This window comes from Ictidomys tridecemlineatus, chromosome 15, assembly GCF_052094955.1.
Source record: "Ictidomys tridecemlineatus isolate mIctTri1 chromosome 15, mIctTri1.hap1, whole genome shotgun sequence".
NCBI classification, from domain to species: Eukaryota; Metazoa; Chordata; class Mammalia; order Rodentia; family Sciuridae; genus Ictidomys; species Ictidomys tridecemlineatus.
The window spans coordinates 29,556,464-29,583,272 of record NC_135491.1 but is presented as its reverse complement, the minus strand read 5'-3'; the positions used below and the strand labels follow the sequence as shown (position 1 = coordinate 29,583,272).

Sequence of the window (26,809 nt, the reverse complement as noted above, 5' to 3'; positions counted from 1 at the left end):
AAAATTAAGGCAGGCATCTGAGTCAATGAACATAATTACCAAGCCCCAAACTTTAAAGGCTGAAAATTATTTGCCTTTAAAATTTAATTAGACCTTAACTCTTACAAAAGCACTCACACTGTATGTGGGGGTCTTTGCCTGAGATGCCAACAGGTAAGCTTCCATCAGAGGACAGGGACCCTACCCTACGCCCCAGCGGCCCCATGGGGGGACTCACGTCAGCGCTGGGCCAGAGCTCCTTGATCACACTCTCGATCCTGCTCACCACCTCCATCCGCATCTTCTCCTCCTCGGGCCTCGGAGACATGTATTCATAAAAATCACTGATTTCTTCATGCAGACTGAAGAGAAAAGCAGGAAAAATATGAGCAGGCCAATCTAATGAGAGAACAGTTTCTTAAGTAATTTTCTCTAATTAAATCTTACCAGATAATTCAGCTGATGACCTTACAGTCATTGATTTTTACCTTAATTTTAATGTTATATCTCATTTTAGGTAAAATCGAAATGTACAGAATTTAATCAAAAAGGCAAAATAATTAAATAAAATAAAAACTCCCTGTGTAGAGCCCTTGCTGGCTGCTGGTGACTTTAAAGAAGGGGAACCACAGCGCAGGCCCTGCTCTCGGCCTGTGACTTGCCATCCAGCTGCCGATGCTGGGGGGGCTGCCCCTCCTGCTCTGCCGGCCATGCTCGTCTTTCACAGTGTCTCCTCGTGGATGAAGCATCCAATGACAACCAGTGGACATCAGCCGTGTCTTGAAAACAATGGCCCCATGAAGGGGCCAGGGCTTCCAGAGACGGTGACGCTCCAGGCAGTGAGCCAAGGGCAAGGGCTGTGGGGGGAGGATGGAGACTCCTGGGGAGGCAGACTACGGACAGCACCTGGTGCGCTGGGGGCAGCTCAGGGTAGAGCGCCCGCCTAGCCCAGCAGGGCCCTGGGTTCAATCTAAAGCACCCCAAACAAACCGCAGCAGCGGCTCAGGCTTTTCCCTGTGGCACAGGGGGCTGTTCCAGTGTTTCTGAGGGACTCAGAAGGATTGCAAAAACACAGTGGTTTTCAGACTGGCAACTCTGCAACCATGCATCAGCAAAGGGATGAGACTGTGGCGAGGAGAACAGGTCCTGAGTGACGACGGGCTCAAGAGGACGGCCCCGAAGATGGAGGAGGGGGCTGCAGAAACATCACACACACAGGCGGCAGGAGATGCAGGGACCAACCAAGCAATGGTCAGGACAAAAGGGCAAACGGGGCTGGCAATGAGTGGAAGGAGTTGGAGCCAAGAGGGAGAAGAGCACTGCTCCCGAGCTGCTGAGACTGCGGGGGCTCCTGGGGGCGGGGAACGGACTGAAGGGATGCTAGAGAAGCCCTTCATGGCTTCCCTCAGAGCCACCACACAGGACGGGGCTGCCTGCAGGTGGTGGGAGCTGGAGCCTGCAAGACCAAGATGGTTTAAGGAAGTAAAAACTATCTGTGTCCCACCCTCCGCTGGACATGACTCTTGACACATGGAACATGATGACTTTATAAAAATGTGACTGATTAAGCAATTGACAGTTCCTGCCTCTTCCTATTCTTTTTTTTTAGACAGAGTCAAAAACTTAAGCTGTAGACATGAGTTCTGCATGCGGGCAGCTGGGTTCCCTGGACAGGTGACTGTGCATTTTCTGTGTGCAGCCCCGTGTGCTCAGGTACAGCAGGGCTGGCAGGCAGGAGTCTTTTGGGGCTGGAAGGAATGATGTACTGAAAGCATTTGCCTGTTTGCCGTGAAATTCTGCATCAACCTGGACCTTAAAACTCCAGAGGTCGGAGGGTGAATTCAGCAGCCACCCTAGCGGAGTTCTGCTTTTCCTTGCTGTTTCTGGGTCTCACAGGACCTTTAAACTTCTAGTGTTTGAGGGTTTGTGTTTGTTTAAATTCCCAGGTTTTATTACATTCTCTTACAGGCAACAGCGGAGAGTCGCAGGAAGGTGCACAGCCTGGGCTCTCTTCAGCACAGCAGGATGGCGACGCCAAGACACGGAGCCGAGCAGGCGGGTGCTTCTTGGCTCATTAGGTGTTTGCTACGAATTATCAGAGTTTACTTGTAGTGCTAAGAAGACCTCTATAGAACATTTGCATTCTAACCAGTGCAAACACCTAAATTTGACTATATTGTCCGTTTTCTAACTCAAACCTAGGTGACAGGTACCTAGCCCAAACACCAGCTAAGTTCAAGTCCTGGGAAACGCACGGTAATTCATTTTGTAAACATTACTGAATGCTTAGGGGGAAATGGGTTTGTCAAATACGACCCTTGCCTTTCAACAGTGAAAACAAAAGTTGTCTAAATACTTTGTGGAGAGCGCAATGAATATATTCTGCACTGATCCACCACAAGCAGGTTTCCGACAGACGGAGGGGAGCTCTCCAGGGACCACGGCTGCCCAGGATGGAAGGCACTAACAAGACAGTGCAGTCCCCACTGCTGCCCGAGGGAGGACACCAGATGACCTGAGCAAACACAGGTCCATAAGAGGGATTTCTGAATTAGGGGGAAAGTTAAGAGAAGATCTTAATATTTGCTTCTCATCACAGGGATTCTAGGTTTATTAACATGCTGATTACTATATGTTTATAAGATAAGCTCTTAAAACAGGACTACCCTAAATATTTAATATTCCATGCAACCATCTTGCTATTTAAGGAAATATGGTTCTATGGGCTGTTGCATTTCTTTTATTGATGAAGACCTGATGTATTAGAAAGGGGAAGGAGGAATAAGGAGAAAGCGGAGGCCAGCCAGGCCTCAGGACCGTCCGACCACACCAATCACCACCTCACCGCTCCCTATGTCTAACCAGCCATGTGTGAAAGGGCTAGATATGGAGGGTATGTACCTCAGATAAATAAGAAGTCTCAGGCCAGATGATCCCATGTTCAACTCAGCAACTTGGTAAGAAGGTCTCATAATAAAATAAAAAGGGGGGCTGGGCTGCAGCTCAGTGGCAGAGCGCTCGCCTAGCACCTGTGAGGCCCTGGGTTCAATCCTCAGCACCACATGAAAATAAGTAAATAAAATAAAGGTATTTTGTCTATCTAAACTAAAAAATTAAAAATAAAATAAAAAGGGCTGGGGATAGGGCTCAGTGGTAAAGTGCCTGTGGGTTCAATCCCCAGTAGTGAACTAAAAAAAGAAAGAAAGAAATCTTGGTCCATATGTGGGTAATCAACTTCCAGTACTGATTTTTAAAATTTCTGTGGAGTTCCATGGACTGGGTAAAAAAGTGTTAAAAAAAAAATGCGGTAGGAACTCAATTGTTTTTCAATGCCCCCTTTACCCCTGGTAGACCTTCAAGTGCCGAAATGCCTGAACAAAGGGAGGAAACTAAAGACACTTTGTAAGCTTGCTTTCACGTTAATGCAACTTTAAGCCTCTGTAATCATCTAACTTCACAGAGAAACCTTCACTTTTTCCTATGTTTGGATCAAAACTCAGTAAGATTAATTATTAAAATAGTGTGAAAAACAGAAATTCTGGTGGTTCATTTTCAGAATCTAGTATTCAGCCTTAATTGGATCCAACTGTAGCCTTTCCCTTTTGCCCGCCCTAATTCTAAAATTAGCCAATTGCCTAGATTGTCACCCCAAACTCCTCCAATCAGAGCGAAGGGCAGCCCTGTGTTAGGTTAGAGATAAAAGCGGAGATATAAGCAGACACCTCTCGCCCAGGAGCACCTGCTGGCCAGGTTCTGTAGCCGCCCTTCTGCAAGGCTTTGTCTTGCCCACCCACTTTGGAGCAAGTGTTTGATTTCTTGTGGCACCTTGTTACTTCTAACAGTAAGTACTGAGCAGCACACACTCAGTTTCCTGGTTTCTCATACAAAGTTTTAAAATACTGTTCTTCTGTGAGCTGAACAAACGTGCCCCCCGCTTCCTGGTATACAACTCCTAAAATCCTTGGAATCTCTAAAGCACAGTTTTTTAAAATGCTAGTGAGCTGACTGATGGTTGGTGGCACCTAGGTAGCTTTAGGATTGAGGCTGGTCACCAGAAGGACTAAGGCAGGGTTACAGAGTTAGAGTTGGGACTTCCAGCCCCACCCACTTTCCTCAAGTGATGGAGAGAGGAACTGAAGGTTGAGATGATCACCAATGGCCAGTGACTTAATCAAGCATCCATAAAAACCTAAAAGGACTGGGTTCAGAGAGCCTGCAGACAGACGGACACACACACACGTGAACTTCCACAAAGGTATACAAAACACACCCATGTGCGGGGAAAATGACAACTCCCAGTTCCACAGGGACAGAAGCTCCTGCACTGGAAGCCCAGACCTCACCTGATGGATCTCATCACCTGGTTATTTATTTGTACCCTTTGAAATATCCTTTATAAAATAAACCAGTGAGCGCGCTTCCCTGAGTTCTATGAGCTGCTCTACCAAATGAACTGACCTAAGGAAGCTACTACAGTGACCCCAACTGAGAGGTGACTCTCAGAAGCCGATAACCCCACGTAGAGCCTGCAACCAGTATGTGCGGAATCTCCAGGGAAGCATTAGGACTGACTGAATGAGAGGACCCCCAGCTAGTGTCCGGGTGCAGAGCTGAGGCTTGCTTGGTCCAGTGGGAGACCCCCACATCTGGCTACTGTGAAGTACAGGAGAAACTGGGTTTGTTTTTTCTATATGAATATCCTTTGTTTGGATATCAGTATTTTCTCTTAAAAAGGAAAAGCAAGAAAACACACTACTGCTTTGTAAGGCAAAGTGATATAAAAAAAAAAAACGTACATTATTTTCAAGATTAATGTGATGAGGAGATGCCAAAACATAGTTCCCGTATTTATAAAAGTGCAACTCACGGACAATTTTGGTCAAAACAAGAGATGTGAAAAAAAAACAAAACAAAACACTTTTTGTTTGGAGGAGAGCTCTACTACAGAGGTAGAATTGCTAGCCTTCTGTGGTCGAAACGCGTTTTCGAAGGCACATGAGGAGGGGAGGAAGTCAAGAATGGCCCTCAAAGGCTAATGTCTTTGGTATAAAAGGGAAGAACACGCTTCACACTTCAGGATGCAGCTGGGCGGCCCAGGGTGGGCGGGAGCTGCCCAGGAGCTGCTGGCCCACAGTACCGGAGCCCAGCGAAGCGCCCCCTCCTCCCAGAGGACCGGCCGGGGCCCCTCTGCGGCTGCACTCTGGTGGGTGCTCCTCCAAGCATCTACTCAGGTGCTGGCCACCCTGCTGCTGGGAGAACTCTGCTCAGCCTGCAACCCGCCCAAGGCCACCGCCACATCACTATTAAATTTTCCAGGCATTTAACTAAAAAAGTCCCCTTTAATTATCAACATGAAGCTCAGGGGAAGACACTGACAAAGTTCTACTCAATGACTGTCAACAAGACAACTCCCCACGGGCCCTGAAAAGAAACCTGCACGGTAATAACACCCAATTTTGAAAAGGACACATGGAAAAGGCAGTCACATACTTCGTATGGCAGTGTAATCACCATGACCTCTCCAGAGGTGCTTATGCTAAAAAAGAACAAATACCAGATCTTCCAGAAACATCTCCACGAAGGAACAAGGATATCTGTGTAAGAACGTCCACCACAGCGTTTGTTATTTGTAAATACTAAAATATTTAGAAACAGCACCAATGTCCGTCGATGGGATCCAATTAAATGATCACAAAAGCACTTAGTGACCTTCTCTTCACAGCCAATAATCCCTGAAAAAGAATGAAGTAAAGCTCCAGGAGTGGACAAAGATCTAGATGATGCTAAATTAAAATAAAGAGTACAGGGGCTGGGGATGTGGCTCAAGCGGTAGCACACTCGCCTGGCATCCTCAGCACCACATACCAACAAAGATGTTGTGTCCGCCGAGAACTAAGAAATAAATATTAAAAATTCTCTCTCTCTCTCTCCTCTCTCACTGTCTCTTTAAAAAATAAAAAAAATTAAGAGTACAATAAAGGTATGTTGAGCAGGACATGTGCATTGGAGAGAGAGACAAACACACAAGAAAGGAGACACGGTGTCTTTCTATTCATATCACAAACCAGTGGAACTGGGAAGTTAGGGAGATTTACCGTTCTACCTTTCTATACCATTACCACTTTTTTTTTTTTTTTTAACCACCAGCATGCATTAGTCTGTCTGCTTTTCATCTGCTTAGTGAGACCATGGCCATGAGCTCTGTTGTCTTCTACAGTTTTCCATATGAAAACCACTGTGTGTGGGTCCAGGGCTCAGTGGTAGAGCACTTGCCCAGCACATGTGAGGCACTGGGTTTGATTCTCAATACCACACAAAAATAAATAAATAAAACAAAGATTAAAAAAAAAAAACCCACTGTGTGCACAAGCACCCCTGTGTGAGTGCAGCCCTCTGCCTCCAGAGAACCGCTCTACATTCCAAACTATTAACAGTGGTTAAATCCAGAGTTTGACTGCGGAGGGACAAGATTTGCTTCTTAAAATGTAAACCACATTCTAAAAATGAAGATATTAATGACCATTGTTATCTTAAAAAAACAGACCTTCATATCGAGAAAAAAATATTCATTAAAGAAAATAACATTTTAAGGAGAAAAAACTCATTTTTAAAATATTTTTTTGTATGTGTTTCAAATTATTCTTAATAATCCAGTCTTCCATACTAAAAAGTTACAGAATTCACAACTGGGAGCATGGGGCATTGAAGGGATTCAGCCTGAGCAGGGTGGACACCAGGGGACCTGGGCACACAGCACTGGCGCACAGACCTGCACCTGAGGAGCCACTGTATGCCGGACTGCAGGGCGCATGGTGAGTTTCCATTAACGCCTGACTCATCCTTTCCAGGGATTTCTATCCTCAAGTGTGTATGTATCTGCAAGAATTTCCAGAATAGACAAAAGCTGCTGGCAGTACCTTCCTCTGAGGTGGGACTGAGGTCTGAAGTGGCAGGGACTTACCCTTTTGTGCTGCTTGATTTTTCTCATACACGAGTCACCAGGAGAAGCAACTCAAACCCTAGGGGGATGCAGGGAAAGCTGAGTGACAACTTCAGAAGGCTCCAGAATTCAAGTTAAACAAAGAAAGTCACTCACACATCAGCTCCTCTACTTTCAGCAACCAGCTAGATACTTCCACTGAGCTGTCACTTCAAACCCAACAGACCGAATGAAACTCCTCGTCTTTCTCCCATCCTACCCCTAGGATCACACTTTCCTCTATGAATTATTGTTTCCCCAAATGAAAACTTCAGAGTCTTCCCCGCTCACCCTTCTTTATCTTCTGGAGCTAACTAGTCTCCAAATGCTTCTACTGAAAACCAAAACCAAAGGCTTCCAGCCCAGCCCCACTCGGCTTGACTCAGGTCCTCCCCGCTCAACCGGAGGACACTGTGGCAGCCTCCACACGAGTGGTCGGCCACTTGCCTCCATTTCTACAGGCCAACTCCATGTGTGACCATCAAGGTCACCTTCCACCACTGTGTCGCTTCCACACTCTACAGGAGCACTGTGCCCTCCCTTCTCCCAGTGCAGTCCCACAGAACTGTGCTGGAACATGCCAGATCTTTTTAGAAAAGCTGCTGCAAAGGCAGCCCCATGGCTTACCAAGACCCAACCCCCCACCCACCAACCGGAAATCTCAGGGGAAAAATGACTTCAGAGACTGCGCAAACAAAACCGTGGAGTGTAAGGGCCTACTGTGCAGAGCCCAGAGCCACTCCCTCAGGAAGGCAACATTCATCCATGCCCTGGGGATGTGTCTAGTGGTCACAAAAGGGAGATGACTGACCTCCAGGATCCAAGGTAATGCATAGGTGGTGGGGCAGCACTAACAGATCATAAGGGAGGGGCCAATCTGGCCGGGAACCACGGAGAGCCTTAACAGCTAAGGAGGCAATTTTGCTTCTCAGAATGCAGCCAAAGGACCTGTCTGCTATGCTTTGAAGATGGGTTCTAAGTAAATATCCACAAAGAACATGTAATTTTTAATTTTTTTCCAGTACTGGGAATTAAACCCAAAGCCCTGCACAGGCCAGGCAAGCACTCTACCACTGTTTTTAAAATTTTCTCAGGGTCTTGCTAAATTGTCCAAGCTGGCCACAGATCTGCAATCCTCCTGCCTCGCCTACCAAATCAATGTGCCTGGCAACATGTAATTTTTTAAAACCAAAATACTCCTCCCTTTTCTTTTGGTGTTAGGGATGCTAAGCATGCATTCTACCACGGAACTACCCCCCAAAAGGCTTTATAAAAAGTTTCTATGATGTGTCCAATTTTCTATAGTACTGATAAGAATATGAGGTCATGTGACCAAAGTCATGCTTAACTAAATGGGAAGATCACCAATACCAAAGCTGAAAGGAAAAAGCCCTTCCCCCTCTTCTACTCAGGCACAAGAAACTTACGCCCCTGAATAACTCTCACCATCTCCTCTAAGATTGAAAAAAAAAAAAAAGTGAAGCAAAAATATATGATTGACAATGTAAAATTATTTAAAAGGAGAGAGCACACATATCTTTTATAAATGCTATACCATGGCTATTCATCTTTAAATGTCATGTTTGCTTTTAAAACCCCTCCTACAACAGAACATGGGAACAAAAGCACAGAGAATGTAGAGTAATCTATATGTTCTAGACTACAACATTTTCATTTTTTCCCTCCTTTTAAGAGATATTCATATGTGCTTTCCTAGAAACTTAGAACATTCTTTTTCACATGACATCGCTGGTTGTCCTCCATTTCTGGACCTTATTTTTTAGACCAATGGCTCAGAGGGATGGATTTGTTTTGTCTTGTTTTTGTTTTGGTACTAGGGATCAAACCCAGGGCCTGACACATGCTAGGCAAGAGCTCTACCACTGAGCCATGTTCCCAGCCCCAGAAGGAAGGTTTTCAGCTGATGACATCTCTGTCCCTTCCCCATTTGGCTTCTTTCCCTGGCCACTGTCAGCACCGACCCTGCCATTGCTTTCCACCAATTACAACATAAGGTAAAGGGAGAAAAAGAAAAGAAATCATTACCAAAGAGTTACTTTATCTACTTGTATTCAATAATTCTTTCCCCTTCAAGGAAAAATTCTCAACAACTTCCTGACCACTCCGAGTAGACCTAACCAAATCTGGGTGAAGTTAAGAAGCCTAAAGAAGAATGGCTGGTAATCCTCCCCAACTAAGATCAGCTATCTTGGGTGTTGGTGGGAGCTTAGTTAATGAATTTATTCCTCAAGTGGAAGGCCATCGTATATTTGTTGAGCTAAAGAAACACAAATACACACAAACATACACACACACACACACACACACACATATACACACAGGCTGAATCTCTTTCTTACCTATAAGGTCCAAATACCAGTAAGAATAAATAAATAATTCATCCTATAAGAACTATTATATTCTTAACTATAATAACAAAATACCAATATATTTGATTCACTCGATTCTAATATCACATATTTTTTATTTGTCTTTGGTGGAGAGGTTAGGATTTAAGAACAGGCACTATTCTAAATTTACAATTAACATGTTGCCACATCTTCCCAGGTAAGGGTAGTGATAAAGAAGCAGGGGGGTTTCACCTATAGAAAGCCTACCTATGAAACTCTCAATGTCCAAAACATTAAATGTGGTTATTTGTTTAATAAATAATTTATATTAAATAGGGCAAGCTCCCAATGCATATTTAAAATACTTTAACTATTAATAGTGATTATCATGGATAATGAAACTGGAACAGTTTCATTTACCTTGGAGAAAGGCTGTCACAATTTACTTTCTTTTTCTGTACTGTAGAGATCTTTTGGATAAGTGCTGGTATTACCTAAGGATTATTTAAGACCTTAAGCAAAAAAAACAAAACAAACTGATTCACAAAGAATACATTTTTACATATATCTAAAACAAAGTGCATAAAGCCATGTTGACTTTAATGAGGTCCTACGCTTTTTCTACATTTACAAAAACATTAAAAGAAAAATGTAAATTTAGAAGTATACAAAAACACATAAGAAAAAGAAAAATCACCTATATATCCCGCTCCTTGTAACAGCAAAATATAGCCAGTAGTGACTCTAGGCCAAAGACCTGAAACAAACTGCTTTGCTATAGGTATCATTTCAGTCAGTGGAAAAATACAGACCATATCACTATTCATGGCATCTGATATGATAAAAATGAATTCTTAATGATTGTACATTCTAGAATATGAATATACCATAACTTAGGCTGCTTCTAATTTTCACTACTGAGCACATGTATATGTAATCAACTCTAATTTTTTCCTAAAAATAAATTCTCAGAAGTTCAATCCCTGGCCACGTATAGTAATACACACCTTTAATCTCAGCTCCAGAGCCAGAGGCAGGAGGATGGATGGCAAGCTCAAGGACAACGTAGGTATCTTAGCAAGACTCTATAGCAAAATAAAAAGGGCTGGGGGTGTAGCTCAGTGGCTGAGGGCACCCCTGGATTCAATGCCAAAAAGTAAAACCCCTATGGAAAGGATATGAACAATTAATACTTTTGAAAAATATTCTCAAAATTCACTCCACCAAAAATGATAAAAATCCTTCTCCAACCTCCATACCAATGAAGAGGCGGTTTTATTTTTATTTATTTATTTGGTACCAGGGATTGAACCCAGAGGTGCTTAACCACAGAGCAACATCCCCAGCCCTCTTTTCTTTTTTTTAAATATATTTTAGACAAAGTCTCACCAAGTTGCTAAGGCTGGCTTTGAACTTGCAATTCTCCTACTTCACACTCCAGAGCCATTGGGATTACAGGTGTGTGCTACTGTACCCACGTTTACTGGACATTTGTATGCTTTCTGTTTCAAGTCATTTCAATAAACATTGTGCTGAAATATAGTTGTTTAAAAACTATGATCTGGAATCACATCTATTTGTCACTCCTGTTACCTGGGCATACTGGGGCCAGTCCTTCACCTACCAAAGTCTGTTTCCAACTGTACACTTAGGACAGCGACAATGCTACCTTGGAAGGTTTCTGCAGGGATTCAACAGGAGCGTGGAAAGGGCTTAGCACAGGCTTTACTGTTTACTTAGCACAGAGTGAGCCCTCAGGAAATGTCAGCTACTGCTAATGATTAACAAAAATGTCATTCTGAAAGTTAGAAATATAAAACTTAATGCATGTGCAGGTTTGATCGAGCCATCAGGTCATCAGTCTGCAAGCTCTGCTTTTAAGTCTCCCTATATATTTCAAAAAGCTTAAAAAAAAAGAGATAGAAAAAACCATCTGAGTATCAAGAGGATGAGAAGAAAAGCCACAGACTGGAAGAAAAGATTTGCAAAAGGCTAATATTCAAAATACACACCAAACACTTAAAACTCAATAAGCAAACAAACAACCCATTTAGAAAACAGGCAAAAGACCTAAACAGATACCTGACCAGGGAAGATGGTAAGTAAGTATATTAAAAAGATGTTCAACATCATATGTCATTAGGGAATTGCAAATTTAAAAAGTGATACATTACTACACACCTATTAGAATGGACAAAAACCAAGACACTGACAATACCAAATGTTGAGGGAAGACGTGGGGCAACAGGAAATCTCATTTTCTGCTAGTGGGAATGCAAAATGGTATGGCCACTTTGGAAGAGTTTTTGTAGTTTCTTACAAAACTAAACATACAAGCCTAGGCTGCAGGTCAGTGGCAAAGTGTTTGCCCAGCATGTGAGAGGTCCTGGGTTCCATCCCCAGCACAGCAAGAAAAACAAACAACAACAACAAAACACCAACACTAAACATACCTCACCAAAGACCAGTAATCATGCTTCTCAGTATTTACCCAAAGAAGCTGAAAATATGTACATACAAAAACCTTACCATGGATATTTACAGCAGCTTTATGCATAATTGCCAAAACTTGGAAGCAACCAAGATGTCCTTCAGTAGGTGAGTGGATAAACAAACTGGTACATCCTTACTTGTTTCTAAAAAGAAACAAGCTATCAATCCAGGAAAAGGCAGTGAAGAATCTTAAATGCAAAGAAGCAATTTGAAAAGGCTACATACGTGACAGCATGGAAAAAGCAAAACTGGTGACCTTAAAGAGATCAGTGGGTGCCCAGGCTTGGGAGGCAGCGCTACTCTATGTGATACTGTAATAATGGGTACATGCCATTACATATTTATCAAATCTCACAGAGCAGTACATTGAGTAAACCTTAATGTAAATATGGACATTTGATAATGGGTCATTATAGACTAACTGTAACAAATGTACCACTGGTGCAATATCTCCTTGGGGGAAAACCTGTACCTTCTACTCAATTTTGCTATGAACCTAAAACAGTTCTAAAATATAAAGTCTGTAAAAAATGTTTAAAAAAAAAACCTGACTGCATTTTCTTCTAGTTGTTTACTCTTTCCTATCGAACTGTCACTTATTCATTTGCTATTTAACCAAATATGGTAAGAGGCAGGGGTGTGTTATAGTCCTCTCCCTTATCCATGGGGAATTCATTCCAAAGCCCCCAATAGATGCCTCAAAGAATGGACTGTATTGAATCCCGTAGATACTATGTTTTCTCCTACACATACATAGCTGTGATACTATGTTTTTTTCCCATACATACATGGCTATGATATTACAAATTAAGCAGAACAACAGATTAAAACAACAACTGAACAATTATAACAATATACTGTAGTAAAGGTTATGTGAGTGTGGTGTTTCTCTCTGTCTCAAAATATCACACTACACTTTGATCTTTTCACTTAAAAGTTTAGTACTTTACCACTAAACTTCTCTTCAGCAAATCCAAATTGACAGCATCATTCCTACTGCCTTTGCGGCCATTAGTAAGCAAAATCAGGGTTTACTTACTTGAACACAGCATCAGGAAGATTCTGTGATTCTGTAACCCAGACAAGACAGCCTGAGTGACCAAGGGGTGTGTAGAGTATACAGCACCAATAGGCTGGACAAATGGATGATTCAAGTCCTGCCAGGCCAGTGTGAGATTTCATGCCACTCAGAACAACACAGGATTTAAAACGTATGGCTTGTTTCTAGAATTTTCCATGTAATATTTTTCAGATCTTGGTTGGCAGTAGAAAGCAAAACCACAGATACAGAGAAACTACTTCAACTGTTTTTTTTTTTTCCAAACATTGAAGAAAGTATCCAGCCCCCTTTACTGAATAGTCTATTCTCTTCTCAATGACAGAGGACATACTTGCTGTTCCAGTCTGCCCAGGAGCCAGTCCCCTGCTCCCCTCCAGGATCCTATGGCCAAATTGTTTAACAGAGGGAACAGTTTTGGTCCCTACCGTTCCATGTGTCCCTACTATAAAGCCCGCTGTCAGTCCTGGAGGGGAGCAGGCATGGGTGGCCACCAGTTAAAGCAGTGTCCCCGTGGTCCTGACACAGAGATGGGCACAGGGCTCAGCAGCCCACACGGTGTCTTCCTGAGGTTTTTACATACTGACAGTAAGGAAGGTCCCTTTCTTCTCTGACCAGGAGCTATAAAAATAGAAGCCTGGAACCTTTTTTCCTAGTTTACTGAAGTTGTACTTTTTTACAGACAAATTTCATTTTAAGACTGCACTCAATAACTATTTTCAAGAAGCACCTGTTCCACTTTTTACAGAATAAAGCAAATGGTAGCTTCCTCATTTGATGATGATGATGTCAATAAAGAAACTAAAATCCACAACTCTATAAAGTGGCTTTCTCCTAACCAAATTTCACAAATAAGCCACTAATATTATGGTAATGACAAGTGTTTACAGTCAAACCAATCCAGTATACTAAAATATAATCCTTTTTTCCTGATATTCCCAATTATGTAATATTCTTAACCCAACAAATAGCAAATAAAACAAAATAAAATCAATATATCTGATACTTCCATTGCTCAACCAACAGCAGATCACAGGATGACATTTGGATATGCCTAAGATTTAATAAGATTTCCTATGATTCTGTGTTTACAAAAATCATCTGCGCTGTGTTGTTTCCCCTTGTTAAATCTCTCAGACCAAATTTATCTTTGACACTTCTGTTTCCTTTACCACCTAACTTCTCTTCAATTTGCTGTCTACAGAAACCAGGGAAGCACATCCATGTGAGATATACTGTGAAGCACTAAACACACTATTTCTTTCACTCCAAAATAAGTCCTGGAATGAGTACTATTCTAAGCAATTTCTACTGTGTCTATAGTAAGCAACTTAATAGCACTTTATCGAAATAATGCTTACTCATGAACCTTTTCTATAGACTCCCACTAAAGTGTCTTATTCCCCCAACAGTCTAAGATCTTTAAGACCCATGGACAAAGTAAGAGACCCAATAGACAGCCCACCAAATTTTAAAATAGATATTTATGTCTTAATATGTGTATATGTGTTGTGTGTGTGTGTACACATATATTCATGTTTTTGGAAGACATCACAAACATTTTGATCATTCTGAAGAGAACCTATAATTGTCTAAGTTCGTTAGTTACTAACATAAAATGAAAAATGTAAGTATTGCAAAACTCTGCTTTGTACATGCTAAAATTTAATAATGATAAATATGCTATAATATTGCACCAGACATAATTTAAAGCCTTCTTTCTATTTTCATAACTCAGGGCCTTCATTATACATACCCATAACCATCCAGTATCATTCAGAACAACTTTTTTTAAACTATTTTTTAGTTATAGATGGATGCAATTATCTTTATTTTGTTTATTCATTTTTATGTGGTGCTGAGGATCGAACCCAGTGCCTCACATGGGCAAGGCAAGCGCTCTGTCACTGAGCCACAACTCCAGCCCATCAGAGCAACTTAAGAGTCTGAATTTGGGCTCTGTTATTGGCTTATTCTTAGTGTATCATTCTGACTTCCTCCCTGTCCCTCATCTAGTTTCTATTCAACTTACTATTGTCACTAAAGAACAGTCAAACCACTGAGAGCCTAAGGGTTTTTCCAAAAGAACCAAGTTCACAGTTCAATGCTAGACTTTGAAAATTATATTGATGTGACATGGGCACTTTCTTACACTTTCCTATCTGTGCTTTGGAGGAACCTCGCTTTTGGACAAAGCATCTAAATTTGGATGGTACTCATATTTTTCAAAGAACTCTGACCTGTTCTCTGATTCAAGGATCCACAATAATACTACAAGGTAGACTAGGCAGAGTTAATTTCTAATTAATTATAAGGGTTTTGTTTTGTTTTGTTTGGTACCAGGGATTGAACTCAGGAGCACTCCAACCACTATGCCACATCCCCAACCCTATTTTTGTAATTTTCTTCAGAAACAGGGTTTCATTGAGTTGCTTATCACCTCGCCATTGCTGAGGCTGGTTCTGAACTCTCAATAATCCTCCTGCGTCAGTCTCCTGAGCTGTTGGGATTTCAGGTGTGCGACACTGGCACCTGTCCTCTAATCGTAAGATTTTTTTTAATGGAGACTAATGCATTTCCCTAACGTCCAGAAAACCAATGACAGTACCAAATCTGAAATCAGATCTTCTCACTTGAACACAGCAACCACTAGGACCACAGAAGTCTCTGCCTGATCACAGAACCCCAGGCTCTTTGGCCTTTAAACTCAGCAGCCCCCTGAGTTCCCAGGCCTTTGGTCTCAGACCGAGAGTTACGCTACTACTGGCTTTTGGTTCTGAAAAATCCAGACTTGGACTGAAAGGAGTTAACAATACCAGCATCCCAGGGTTTCCAACATGTAGACAGCCTGTCAGCCTCCAATATCACATGCACCAGTTCTCTGCAGAAATACTTTCTTGTCTATTTCTCTAACTACAGCCTATCAGTTCTGCCTCACTGGAGACCCTGACTAATAAAATTTTGGTACTGAGAGTGGAGTTGTTGCTATTAACAAACATGTCAAAATGCTGAAGTAGCTTTGAAACTGGGTAGTGGGTAGAGGCTGGAAGAATTTGGAGAAGCAGGCTAGCAAATGCCACGAATGCAGTGAACGGGCACTAAGGACAATCCTGGCGAGGGCGCATAATACAAGGGCTCTCATGCTTGCTCTCTTGCCCTTCTGCCTTCCCCCATGGGATGACACAGCAAAAAGGCATTCACTAGATATATAGGCCCTTTGACTTTGGACTTCTCAGCCTTCGGAGCTGCAAGAAACAAATCTCCTCTGTAAATTACCTCATCTGTTACAGCAGCACAAAACAGTAAGACACCAACTTTCCTCATTCTCATTCCCTTCATCTGTAAAACAGGGATGTTAAAAGTCCACTCCAGAGTTCTTTGAAGCACCAACACGATGCATGGGCCAACGTACTTTCAAGTGCCCACCTTACTCTCAGGCTTCAGTTGCCTTGAACTCACACACAAAGAGCAATGACAGGAGTCATTTCTCTAAAACAGTCACTTAGTGTGGTGGCACCAGCCATCCTCCTTATACGTTCAGAAATCCCTCCACTCCTCCTTGTTACCTACGTTCCCGTGAACACTGACGGAAGGTGATGGCATGGTAAGCACCGTGCCAGGCCCTGGTCCAGTCACTCGATCTTTATTACATCAGACACGTGTCCCATCTGAGATTCCAAGATGTACTCCTTTGGGCTTGTCATTCCTCTGCACCAGCCTGACTCCTTTACCCTTTGCCAAAACCAAAAAGTTAACAAAAGTGTTTCAAAAAATAACAAGTACCACATGGTGCCACACCACCAACATCTACTGATTCCTCGATACCAGAGGTCAGCAGACATATTCAAAAGGTAAAAACAAGGCCAGTTTTCATATAACCACAAGCTAAGAGTGTTTTTGTCTTTTTTAAATGGTTGAAAAGAAGTCAAAAGAAAATTATACTGGGGACACATGAAAATTATATACAACTCAATGCACTGTACGTAAATAATTTTTATTGGACTAGAGCCTCCCTCATTTGAATGTCAGTGACAGCAGGGTTGAGTGGCTGAAACAAAACCAAAGGACCAACTGAGCTTAAAATATTACTATCTTTATAGGGAAAGTCTGCTGACCCATTCTTACATAGATTCCATAACATTCAAGAGCAATTCCAAGCTGGGTGTGGTGGGGAACACCTATAATCCCAGCAAGTTCCAAGGCAGCCTCAGAAACTTAGAGAGACCACCAGCAATTCAGCATGACCCTAAAACTCTATCACAAAATTTAAAATATAAAAAGACTAGGGAAGTAATTCAGTGGGAGGTGCCCTCAGGCTCAATCCCTAGTACAAAAGAGAAAAATAACTTGAAGCTGGGCACCAAGACATGTATCTGTAAGCCCAGCAATCCTAGCTAAGGGAGAAAGACGGCCAGTTCAAGGCCAGCCGAGGCACTTAGTTAGACCCTGGCTCAAAATACAATATAAAGAAAAGGGCTAAGGGGCTAGGGCTGGGCGCGGGGCATACGCCTGTGATCCCAGAGGCACGAGAGGTGGAGTCAGGATTGACAGCCAGGCTCAGCAATGGCGAGGAGCTAAGCAACTCAGTGAGACCCTGTCACTAAATAAAATACAAAATAGGGCTGAGGATGTGGCTCAGTGGTTGAGTGTCCCCGGTACACGTCCCCACCCCCAAAAAAGAAAATAACAGGGTTGGGGATGTAACTCAGTGGTAGAGCACCCCTGAATTCAATCCCCAGTACTGGGGGTGGGGAGGGAAGGTAACTTGATAAAGTCTACCAAATGATGTCACTTAGTTTTCTGACTGCCTATTATTCGGGGTTAAAAAAACTGTAGAAGAGGTTTATAGTTTTGGTAAGTACTGTAGTAGTAACCTTATCTCCTCAATATCCTCCACACTTCCATCCCAGTTCACATTAAAGTGTTAATTAAGAATGGTGCTTTGAAAAAAAAAAAAAAAAAAAAGAATGGTGCTTTGACACTGAGCTACATCCCTAGCTCATTCATTCCTTTGTTCTTTTCTTCTTTCCCTCCCTCCCTCCCTTCCTTCCTCTCTCTTTCTCAAGACAGGGTCTCATTAAATTGGTAAGGACGGTCTCAAACTTGCCATCTTCCTGCCTCTGTTTCCCAAGTGGCTGGCATTACAGGGCATACACCACAACGCGTTATACTACTGATATTTTACAAAGGCTTTGTGTTAATCAAGCTTTTAGTTAAAATTTAGTTATACATTAAGATTTTAAATCCATTTAAAAAGTAGCCATTAGATTGGGCATCGTGGCACACACCTGTAATATCAATGATTTGGGAGGCTGAGGCAGGAGGATCTCAAGTCTGAGGCCTGCTTGGGCAACTTAGTAAGATCCTGCCACAAAATAAAAAAATAAATAAAAAGAGCTGAGGATGTAGCTCATTTGAAGAATGCTCTTGGGTTCAATTCCTAATATCACAAAAAATAAAAAGTAAATCAAAGTAGCCATTAGGATGGCTCCTATGGGGGAAAAAGAAAATAACAAATGTTAGCAAGAATGTGGCAAAACTGGAATCCTTGTCCTTTGCTTGTGGGACTGTCAAGTGGGATAGCCACTGGTGGAAAGAAGTGTGGCAGTTCACCAAAAAATAAAAATAAAAAATGGAGGCGGGGGAGAGAGAGAGACAATCACTATAAGATCCATCGATTCCACTTCTGGGTAAGAATTGAAAGCAGGGTCTCAGATAACTGTACACCTACATTCACAGCAGCATCAGTCATGGTGTGGAACCTCCTAGGTATCAATGCAAAGATAAATGGAGAAACAAAATGTGATATTCAGATACAATGGAATATTATTTAGCCTTAAAAAGGAAGGAAATTCTGACAAGTCTGAGAATCTTGAGGACATTATGCTGAATGAAATAAGCCAGTTACAAAAGGACAAATACCTTTTGATCCCATTTACATGGGGTCCTTAGAGTAGTGAAATCTCTGTCATAAAGACAATGTAGAATGGTGGCTAACAGGGTGGGGAAAATGGGAATGAGTGTTTAACCAATACAGAGTTTTAGTTAAGGAAAAAAACTTGTGCAAAAGGATGATGGTAACAACCATGTGAATGTATTTAATGCCAAACAGAACAAACTTATGGCTAAAGATAGTAAATCTTATGTTACGTATATTTCGTAACAATTTTAATACATGGTTACCCAAAAGACTTGTCATTAATAAAATGAAGTAATGGGTTTTCTGGGAAAGGAGCTGAACTCAGGTCACTTTTTTTTTTCTTTTTTCTTTTCTTTTTTTTTTTTGAGAAAAAGAAAATAGAAGGTTTATTGCTTTGGTAGCCAAGGAGAAACACAGAGGATCCTGTCCCAAAGGCTGTGATTCTGTCCGTCAACAGGAACAGCGGGCTTTTAAGGAGGTGATCCAAAGGCTGCATTCTACATGTTCTCTGCTAGAGTTGTGGTTCACTTGAGGTCTTCTGGTACCATCCCCAAAGTCTATGGTAGGTGTGTACTCAAGGACAGATAAACTGCCTAACATGGGGAAGAAAGGCAATCCTGTTTCCCCTGAGATTAGGGAAGGAGAGATTAGGGAGGGAGAAATGTGGTTCAAGATTCACTAATAGGGGGAGAGATTATGGAGGAGAAGGGAGAGAGGAAGAGAAAGAAATGTGTCCACTTTAAAAATAAGTTGCAGCAAGGGTTATGTTCAAAGCATCAAGTGGACCACTGTCAATTTCCACATTCCATTTCTATGGAAAAAATGGGCCATGACATCTCCAAACTGCTTCCTGCTGAAAGGGGGTGAAGTTGGGAGAAGAGACCCAAAGTCCTTGTTCTGTATCAGGTAGGGTGTGCACCTTTAGCAGCGGAGCAGTCCAGAGGTCCACAGCTGCCGATGGCAGGTAACTAGATAAGGCATACACGGGCAAGGGTCATACAAATGGCTTAAGTTGTCATGACTTTCCTGAGTCCAGTTTCCTTTTTCTCAAAGTGGACCACGATGGAGCAACCTGGCTCCTAACTCTCCTGCAGCTGGCTCTCACCAAGTTCGCCAGCCACCTTGCATCCTCAGCAGGGAAGGTGGGTTCCTTGGAGAGCCAGGCCTGCTAAAGAAAGCTGGAGTGCAGGCTGCTCTCAGGCCCATCTGGGGTGCCAAATTTGTTGCCAAAAGCTTGGTCCTTGTTCCCAAGGCCGATCCAATAATGACAACTCAGTTTTGAGAAAAAGGAAACAGGTTTATTGTTTTGCTAGCAAGGAGAAACATAGGGAACTCCTGTCCCAAAGGCGTTCTTCCCAGTCATTTCTAAGCAGCGTTAAGGAGTAGCTGTGGTTTTGGTTTAGGTAACCATGCAGAAATGTGGTTCAAGATTCTTTCAGGACTCAGCATCACGGGTCTGTGCTTGGTTATCCCTGGAGTGGCCACTGCCTACATCCATCCACAAGTTCTCTAATAGGGAAAAAGAAAAAAGGTTGCCTATTTTCCCTGAGTAGAGTTTGATAGAAAGAAACAGGCACATATCTGGAGTTAATCATTATTATATATCAAAGGGTTTGGAGAAAACTGATTACAGAAGCATTTTCCTGATCGAGGGAAAAAACTTAGTTGTGGTCATCTACCCCTGCTAGAAAGTTATGTGATATATTACGTGGCATGCAGTGTTATGCAATACATAATCAAACTAAAATGAAAACCAAACTAAAATGAAAAAGCAAAAGATGTGATATTGTGGTATATCCATACAATGAATATAAAAAGAATAAAGTGCTGATGCAGCTACAACATGGATAATTTTTTTTTTTATTAAGTGTATGGTGCTGGAGATGGACCCAGGTCCTTACGCATGCCAGGCAGCTGCTCTACTACTGAGCTTCATTCCTAGCCCTGGATTAATCTTTAAAACAGAAAGACGGCACAGACACAATAGACCACATGTTATGTAATTCCATTTACATGAAATATGCAGAACAGGCAAATCCTCAGAGACAGAAAGTAGATTATTGGTTGCCAGGGGCTGGGGAGGGGCCTACTGGGGAAAAACTAACTGCTCAATGAGTGCAGGAGTTCTATTTAGAGATAAAATGTTCTGGAATTAGTGGCAATGGTTGCACGACACTGTGACTGTACTTAATGTCCCCAACTGTACACTTTAAAATGGTCACAAGAGTAATTTTATGTTTTGCATATTTTATCACAATAAAAAAAAGCATTAAAAATTCGAAGCAGCAGCAGCAGTAGCAGCCACCGCCACCGGCAGTTAACAGTCACATATCAGGTGGCTAATCTGCAGGGATCACTGAAGAATTCTCACTATGAAAATTTTTAAAATCCTGTCCTACTATCAATCATAGAAATATGTTATTTCACACTCATATTCTTAGTTGGGTGAAAAGAAATACCAAAAATACCATCTGCTCAATAAATATGACGCTGTGGTTATTACTTAATTTTAAAAAATTTAATAGAAATATTAAACCATTTCCTGAAATTAGATTAAGGCACTACTTCATGTCATGCATACAAGGTAAACAATGATTTGATCTGGGTGTTACAAAAGAGTTCACATCCATGAAAAAGGCCTCCCTTAGCTGGCGAGGTAGCACACAACAGTAATTCTGGCTAGTTGGGAGGCTGAGGTAGGAGGATTGCCAAGTTCAAGGCCAGACTGGGTAACTCAGCTAGACCCTGTCTCAAATTAAAATGTTAAAAAAAGACTGAGGGTGTAGCTCAGTGGTAGAGCACTTGCCCAGCACGTGTGAGGCACTAGGTTCAATTCCCAGTAGGAAAGAAAGAAAGGAGCGAGAGAAACACACCATTCCAAGACAGCTTAGAGCCTCAGGTTTTCTCTTTCCACATCTGCCCCCAGACCTGTCTGAAGACCTGAGAAACTATTTTTTCAAAAAATGCTTTAGAAGAAGCCATCTTCAAGTAGAAGAAACAAGTGCCAAGAGCATTTATAATCAACAGAACATGAAGGCTCTTTCTTTGCAGCTTTATCTCAGCATAACTTGCTTCCAATATTTTAAGACCAAATTGGCACAGCCTCACACTTTAAATAGGGACAACTCTGTTGAGAATTTAACTGTGAGAAGACAAGATACTCCAGGGTCATGAAAACCACATTAAAAAAAAAAAAAAAAAAAAAAAACCAATGTAGTAAAAGCCAACTTGCAGAATCTTGTCAGTAAAATCATTCTTAAATACAAACATCATGTGTAAAATTGAAAATGTAAGCTTTTAGTTTGGTTGTATTCAATGGAAAAAGCAGTAAGATACAAGTTATAAAACAAGCTGAAGTTACACTGGAGTCAAGGAAAAGATGGGTCACCAGGTGCAACAGGACTCCCCACTACCATCACTCAGGGAGCAGCAACAGTGAGGTGCCCTGTCAAAGGTCACTGTGGGAAAAGCAGAGGGTTGGGGGGGAAAAAAAGCACAACTAGCTCCTCCTGCCAAACTAAAATGTCAGCATCTCTATTAACTGTTTAAACTTGGGAGAGAAATTAAACGTATAAACAGCACATGACATAAAGCAATGTCTTTCAACCTCAAGCAAGTGTCTCAAACTACTCTGCAGACACTTCAGGTCCATACAGTCACTATGAGAATTTTTAAAGTGTGTTTTCATTTCAAAATTACATTTAAAACACTAGCATAAGCCTGTTCTGGATCGCCCAGATGCTTCCTTGGAAACCCAGAGCTGCCAGGGGGTTTCCCAGCCCACACGCACTGATGCGTTTACCGCCAGGCCAAGGCTAAACAATAGGATTTTAATTTAGCTGGTTGAGAACAGAATAAGGCAGTGTCCCACCCCATATATGGGCCCACATGCCATGTAAAGGGCAGAGGGTATACCTGCCGTGTCTGGTTTTCAGAAAACAGAGAGAAGGGAAGTTAGCCTGGCAAGGTGACGGAGGCATCCCCAAGCCCCCACGCCAGCCAGGGCAAGCAATACCTCAAGAGTGGCATTGAGAATGAAAAATCACCTGCTCCATAAAATTACAAAATTTTAATTTTAGTGAGTTTGCCATTTTATCTGTATTTATTTATATACTTGTTTTCTTTTATAATCTTAAAACATAAGAAGTTTATATTTTTATGCATTCTAAAGTAACATTACAATAAAAAATAAGAGTAACAAGACCATTCACAGTAGGAAAGGACAATCTGTTCAATATTTATTCCTGGGCAAACTGGATATCCACTTACAAAAGAATAAAGCTGGACCCTTGATTTCCCATGTATAACAGTTAACTCAAAATGAATTAAAGACCTGAACTCAAGAGTTAGAACTATAAATCTCAGGGAAGAAAACACTAAGGAAAAACTTCACATATCACTCTACTTGGCAATAATTTCCCAGATGACACCAAATGCACACGTAACAAAAAAGAAAAAATAAACTGGACTTAAAATTGGAAATTTTTGTTCATCAAAGGGCACTACCAATGAAAACAAATAATCCACAAAATGAGAGAAAATAATTGCAAATCGTACACCTGATAAGGGATAATATCCAGAATACATAAAGAACTCCTGAAAAACTCCTATGACTCAACAATGACCAAAACAAAACAAAACCCTCAATTTAAAAATGGGCAAAAGATTTGAAAAGACATTTTTCCAAAATTATGCAAATGGCCAATAAGCACATGAAAAGATACTCAACAAACAGAGTCATTAGAGAAATGAAAATCAAAACCACACTCTGAGCCAGGCTTGCTGGTGCACACCTGTAATCCCAGCAGCTCAGGAGGCTAAGCCAACCTCAGAAATGGTGAGGCACTAAGCAACTCAGTGAGACCCTTTCTCTAAATAAAAAATACAAAATAGGGCTGGGGATGTGGCACAGTGGTTAAGTGTCCCCAGGTTCAATCCCTGGTACAAAAAAAAAAAAAAAAAAAAAAACCCAGAAAAGCAGAAACCACACTCTGATATCACTTTATACCCACTAGGATTGCTACAACATTCATTTATTTATCTTATTTTTTTATGGTATTGAGCATTGAACCAGGGGTGCTCTACCACTAAGCTACATTTCCATCCCTTTTCTTATTTTGAGATAAGCTCACTAAATTGCCCAAGCTGGCCTGGAACTTGTGATCTTCCTGCCTCGGTCGCGGAGTAGCTGGGATTTATAGGAATGCACCATGGTACTCGTCATGGATTGCTACATTCAAAAACAGGAAAATATATAGTGCTGGTGAGGATGGGGAGAAACTGAAATCCTCAAACTTTGAGTGTTTGGGTATGTAAAATGGTTTAGCCATGATAGAAAACAGGCAAGTTCCTCAAAAAGTTAAACATATGCAGAGCACATGCCTATAATCCCAATTCAGAGAGGCTAAGACAGGAGAATCTTGAGTTCAAGGCCAGCCTGGACAACTAAGCAAAACCCCCATCACCACACACACACACACACACACACACAAAAAGTTAAACCATAATGTAGTGTATATGTAGTGTATAATAAGACAGATAATGGCACATATGCTAATGAATGCATAAACACAGATCACAGCGTATAAACATGGATGGAAAAGACACATATCTTCCTTGCAGGAGGGAGTCACCTCTAAAAAAGGAAGGGCTAAACATCAGTGTATCAAAGAGTGTGCAAGTGTATCTGCACAGTTGTATCCCCTTAGAGAAGAGTGGAGATGGGGGAGGAAAAGACAAGGGAACTTAAATGTGTTAAATCAAGATAAATCAGATATTACTCTTTATCATCTCCACATCTGAAATATTTAAGAAAATAAAATCTGAAATGCTTAAAAAATCAAAAGTTGCCATAATCAGGAATTCAAACTTTCCGCAGTCACTCTACACAATGAGTGAAAAGACACTGGTCAATGTTCCAGAATGTTCCAGTTAGAGTACCTTGGAACCAGGCACAGTGGTGCACACCTATAATCCGAGCAACTCAGGAGGCTGTGCTAGGAGGATTACGAGTTTGAGACCAGCCTGGGCAACCTAGGGAGGCCTTAAGCATTTAGCAAGACACTGTCTCAAAATAAAGAATTAAAGTCTGAGAATGTAGCTCAGTGACAAAGCACCCCTGGGTTCAAACACTAAGATCACAAAATCAAAAAGAGCACCTTGGACTTCCCTGCCCTTCCCATTCCACAGACCTGCGATGCCATCAACAGGCATCTAGAATTGCCAATCACAATTTACTAGCCACACTCATCCCTTCCTCTAAACTACTGCTACTATGGTTTTTGCCTGCTTCCAAATTTCTAAGTAAAATAAACATTAATTCCCACATTTTCTATCAATATATAAGTAAATCCATACCAGGCTAACAGTATAGATAAGATTGGTTGATAATCATTGTAAGTAACTGAAAACTGTCATTAATAAAATACAAAAATTCCTATAAGAGCCAGGGACTGGGAAGCAACTGCAACTTGAAGCTTATTGCTTTGTTAGTTACTCTCAGACTAAAGATCTAATTCACCAGGTGAAAACCACCCTAGGGCTACTTTCAGTCTCTCTGTGTCTATCTCTGTCTCAGTCACTCCCTCTCTCTGTCCTTTTCCCCCTTATTAATGTAAGAGTACACTGGGCTCAGAACACCACAGAGACCCCAAACCAGAAATATTCCTACACATCTACTCAAGAAACTGAAAATGTATACTCAACACAAAAACATAAATGTCCACAGTAACACTGTTCATAATACTCAAAAATTTAAAACAATTTATCAACCAATGAACGGATAAACAAAAAACAGCATGTCGATACAATGGAATATGATTCAAGCACATAAAGGATGAAGAATTGGTATGTGCTACAACACGGATGAACCTTGAAGACGTTACTGTATACAGAGGAAGACAGACACAAAGGGCCATATAATCTATGACTCCACTAATATGAAATGTCCAGAACCATCAAATCCGTGGAGACAAAAAGCAGACTGGTGGTACCCTCAGCTGAGGGCTGGGGAGAAATGGGGAGTGAATGCTTTTTATTTTGGGATGATGAAAATGTTCCAAAAATTATTCTGGTGATGGCTATACAACTCTATGAATATTTTTAAAACCAATGGAACTGTACATTTTAAACGGGTGAATTATATTTCCATGATATTATTTAAAAAAAATTTTAAAGGAAGGAAAGTTATTAAAGCCACTAAACAGACTGTACTTGAACTTCCACCTTAGATGCGACCATAAAACAAAATAAGAGAACAAAGAGACTCTAATATCAATAAAAAGAAGACTTGTACAGCAGAGGAATTAATGACTTACATAAACCCCTAACAACAATTTGATATTTCAGTTAACAGGCAAATTGTTTCCCTTTTTGAATACTGAAAACATTTGCTAGTCGTTTTTGTATTAGGACCTACAGGGTATCTAGGAATCCCAGGGTCACCGTTTATATGTAGTATTAAAAGAGGGAGGTTTTTTGGGTTTTTTTTTTTTTAACAACTGAGCCACATCCCCAGCCCTTTGTATTTTTTATTTTGAGAAAGGATCTCACTAAATTGCTGGGATAGCCTTGAACTTGCAATCCTACTGCCTCAGGCTCCCAAATCGCTGGGATTACAGGCATGTGTCACCATACCCAGTTTAATATTAAGAGTTTTAATTCAAGTATTTCATGGTACAATCCCAACACCTTTCCACATGTCACTAGAGAATCCATGAGTCTACATCTGCCCAATTCTCTTGGGCACTACTGCTTTTACAGGTTAATCTCTGTGTTAATACACACAGCTCCAAAGACCCTTTTCATCATTAATTTCCTTACTAAGGAGCTCACATTACATGTCCTTATTATATTCACCCTTACTTAGAGCGCTTGTTTTACTTTATGCCAGGTTCTTCTCAATAGAAGACACAACTGAATTGCTGAATCCCTCACCTTTTTTTTTCCCCCTCAAGCAAAAAATTCATTTTTTTTTTTTTTTTTTTTTGGAGCTGGGATGGAACTTAGGTCTTGTGCATGCTAGGCAAGGG

General features: G+C 41.4%; 1 protein-coding gene and 1 pseudogene across 5 annotated transcripts in view; one reads left to right on the top strand and one right to left on the bottom strand.

The window, feature by feature from the left end:
- Tent4b (terminal nucleotidyltransferase 4B) overlaps positions 1-26,809 on the bottom strand; it is a 63,337-nt gene that overhangs the window by 16,758 nt on the left and 19,770 nt on the right. For all 5 annotated transcript variants that reach the window (XM_078032273.1, XM_078032272.1, XM_021721228.3 and 2 more), the window contains exon 2: positions 218-341. In XM_078032273.1, coding sequence (XP_077888399.1) covers positions 218-341 — 124 coding nt within the window. The remainder of the gene's footprint in view (positions 1-217; positions 342-26,809) is intronic.
- Positions 20,197-20,467, top strand: LOC101978442 (NADH dehydrogenase [ubiquinone] 1 alpha subcomplex subunit 1 pseudogene; annotated as a pseudogene).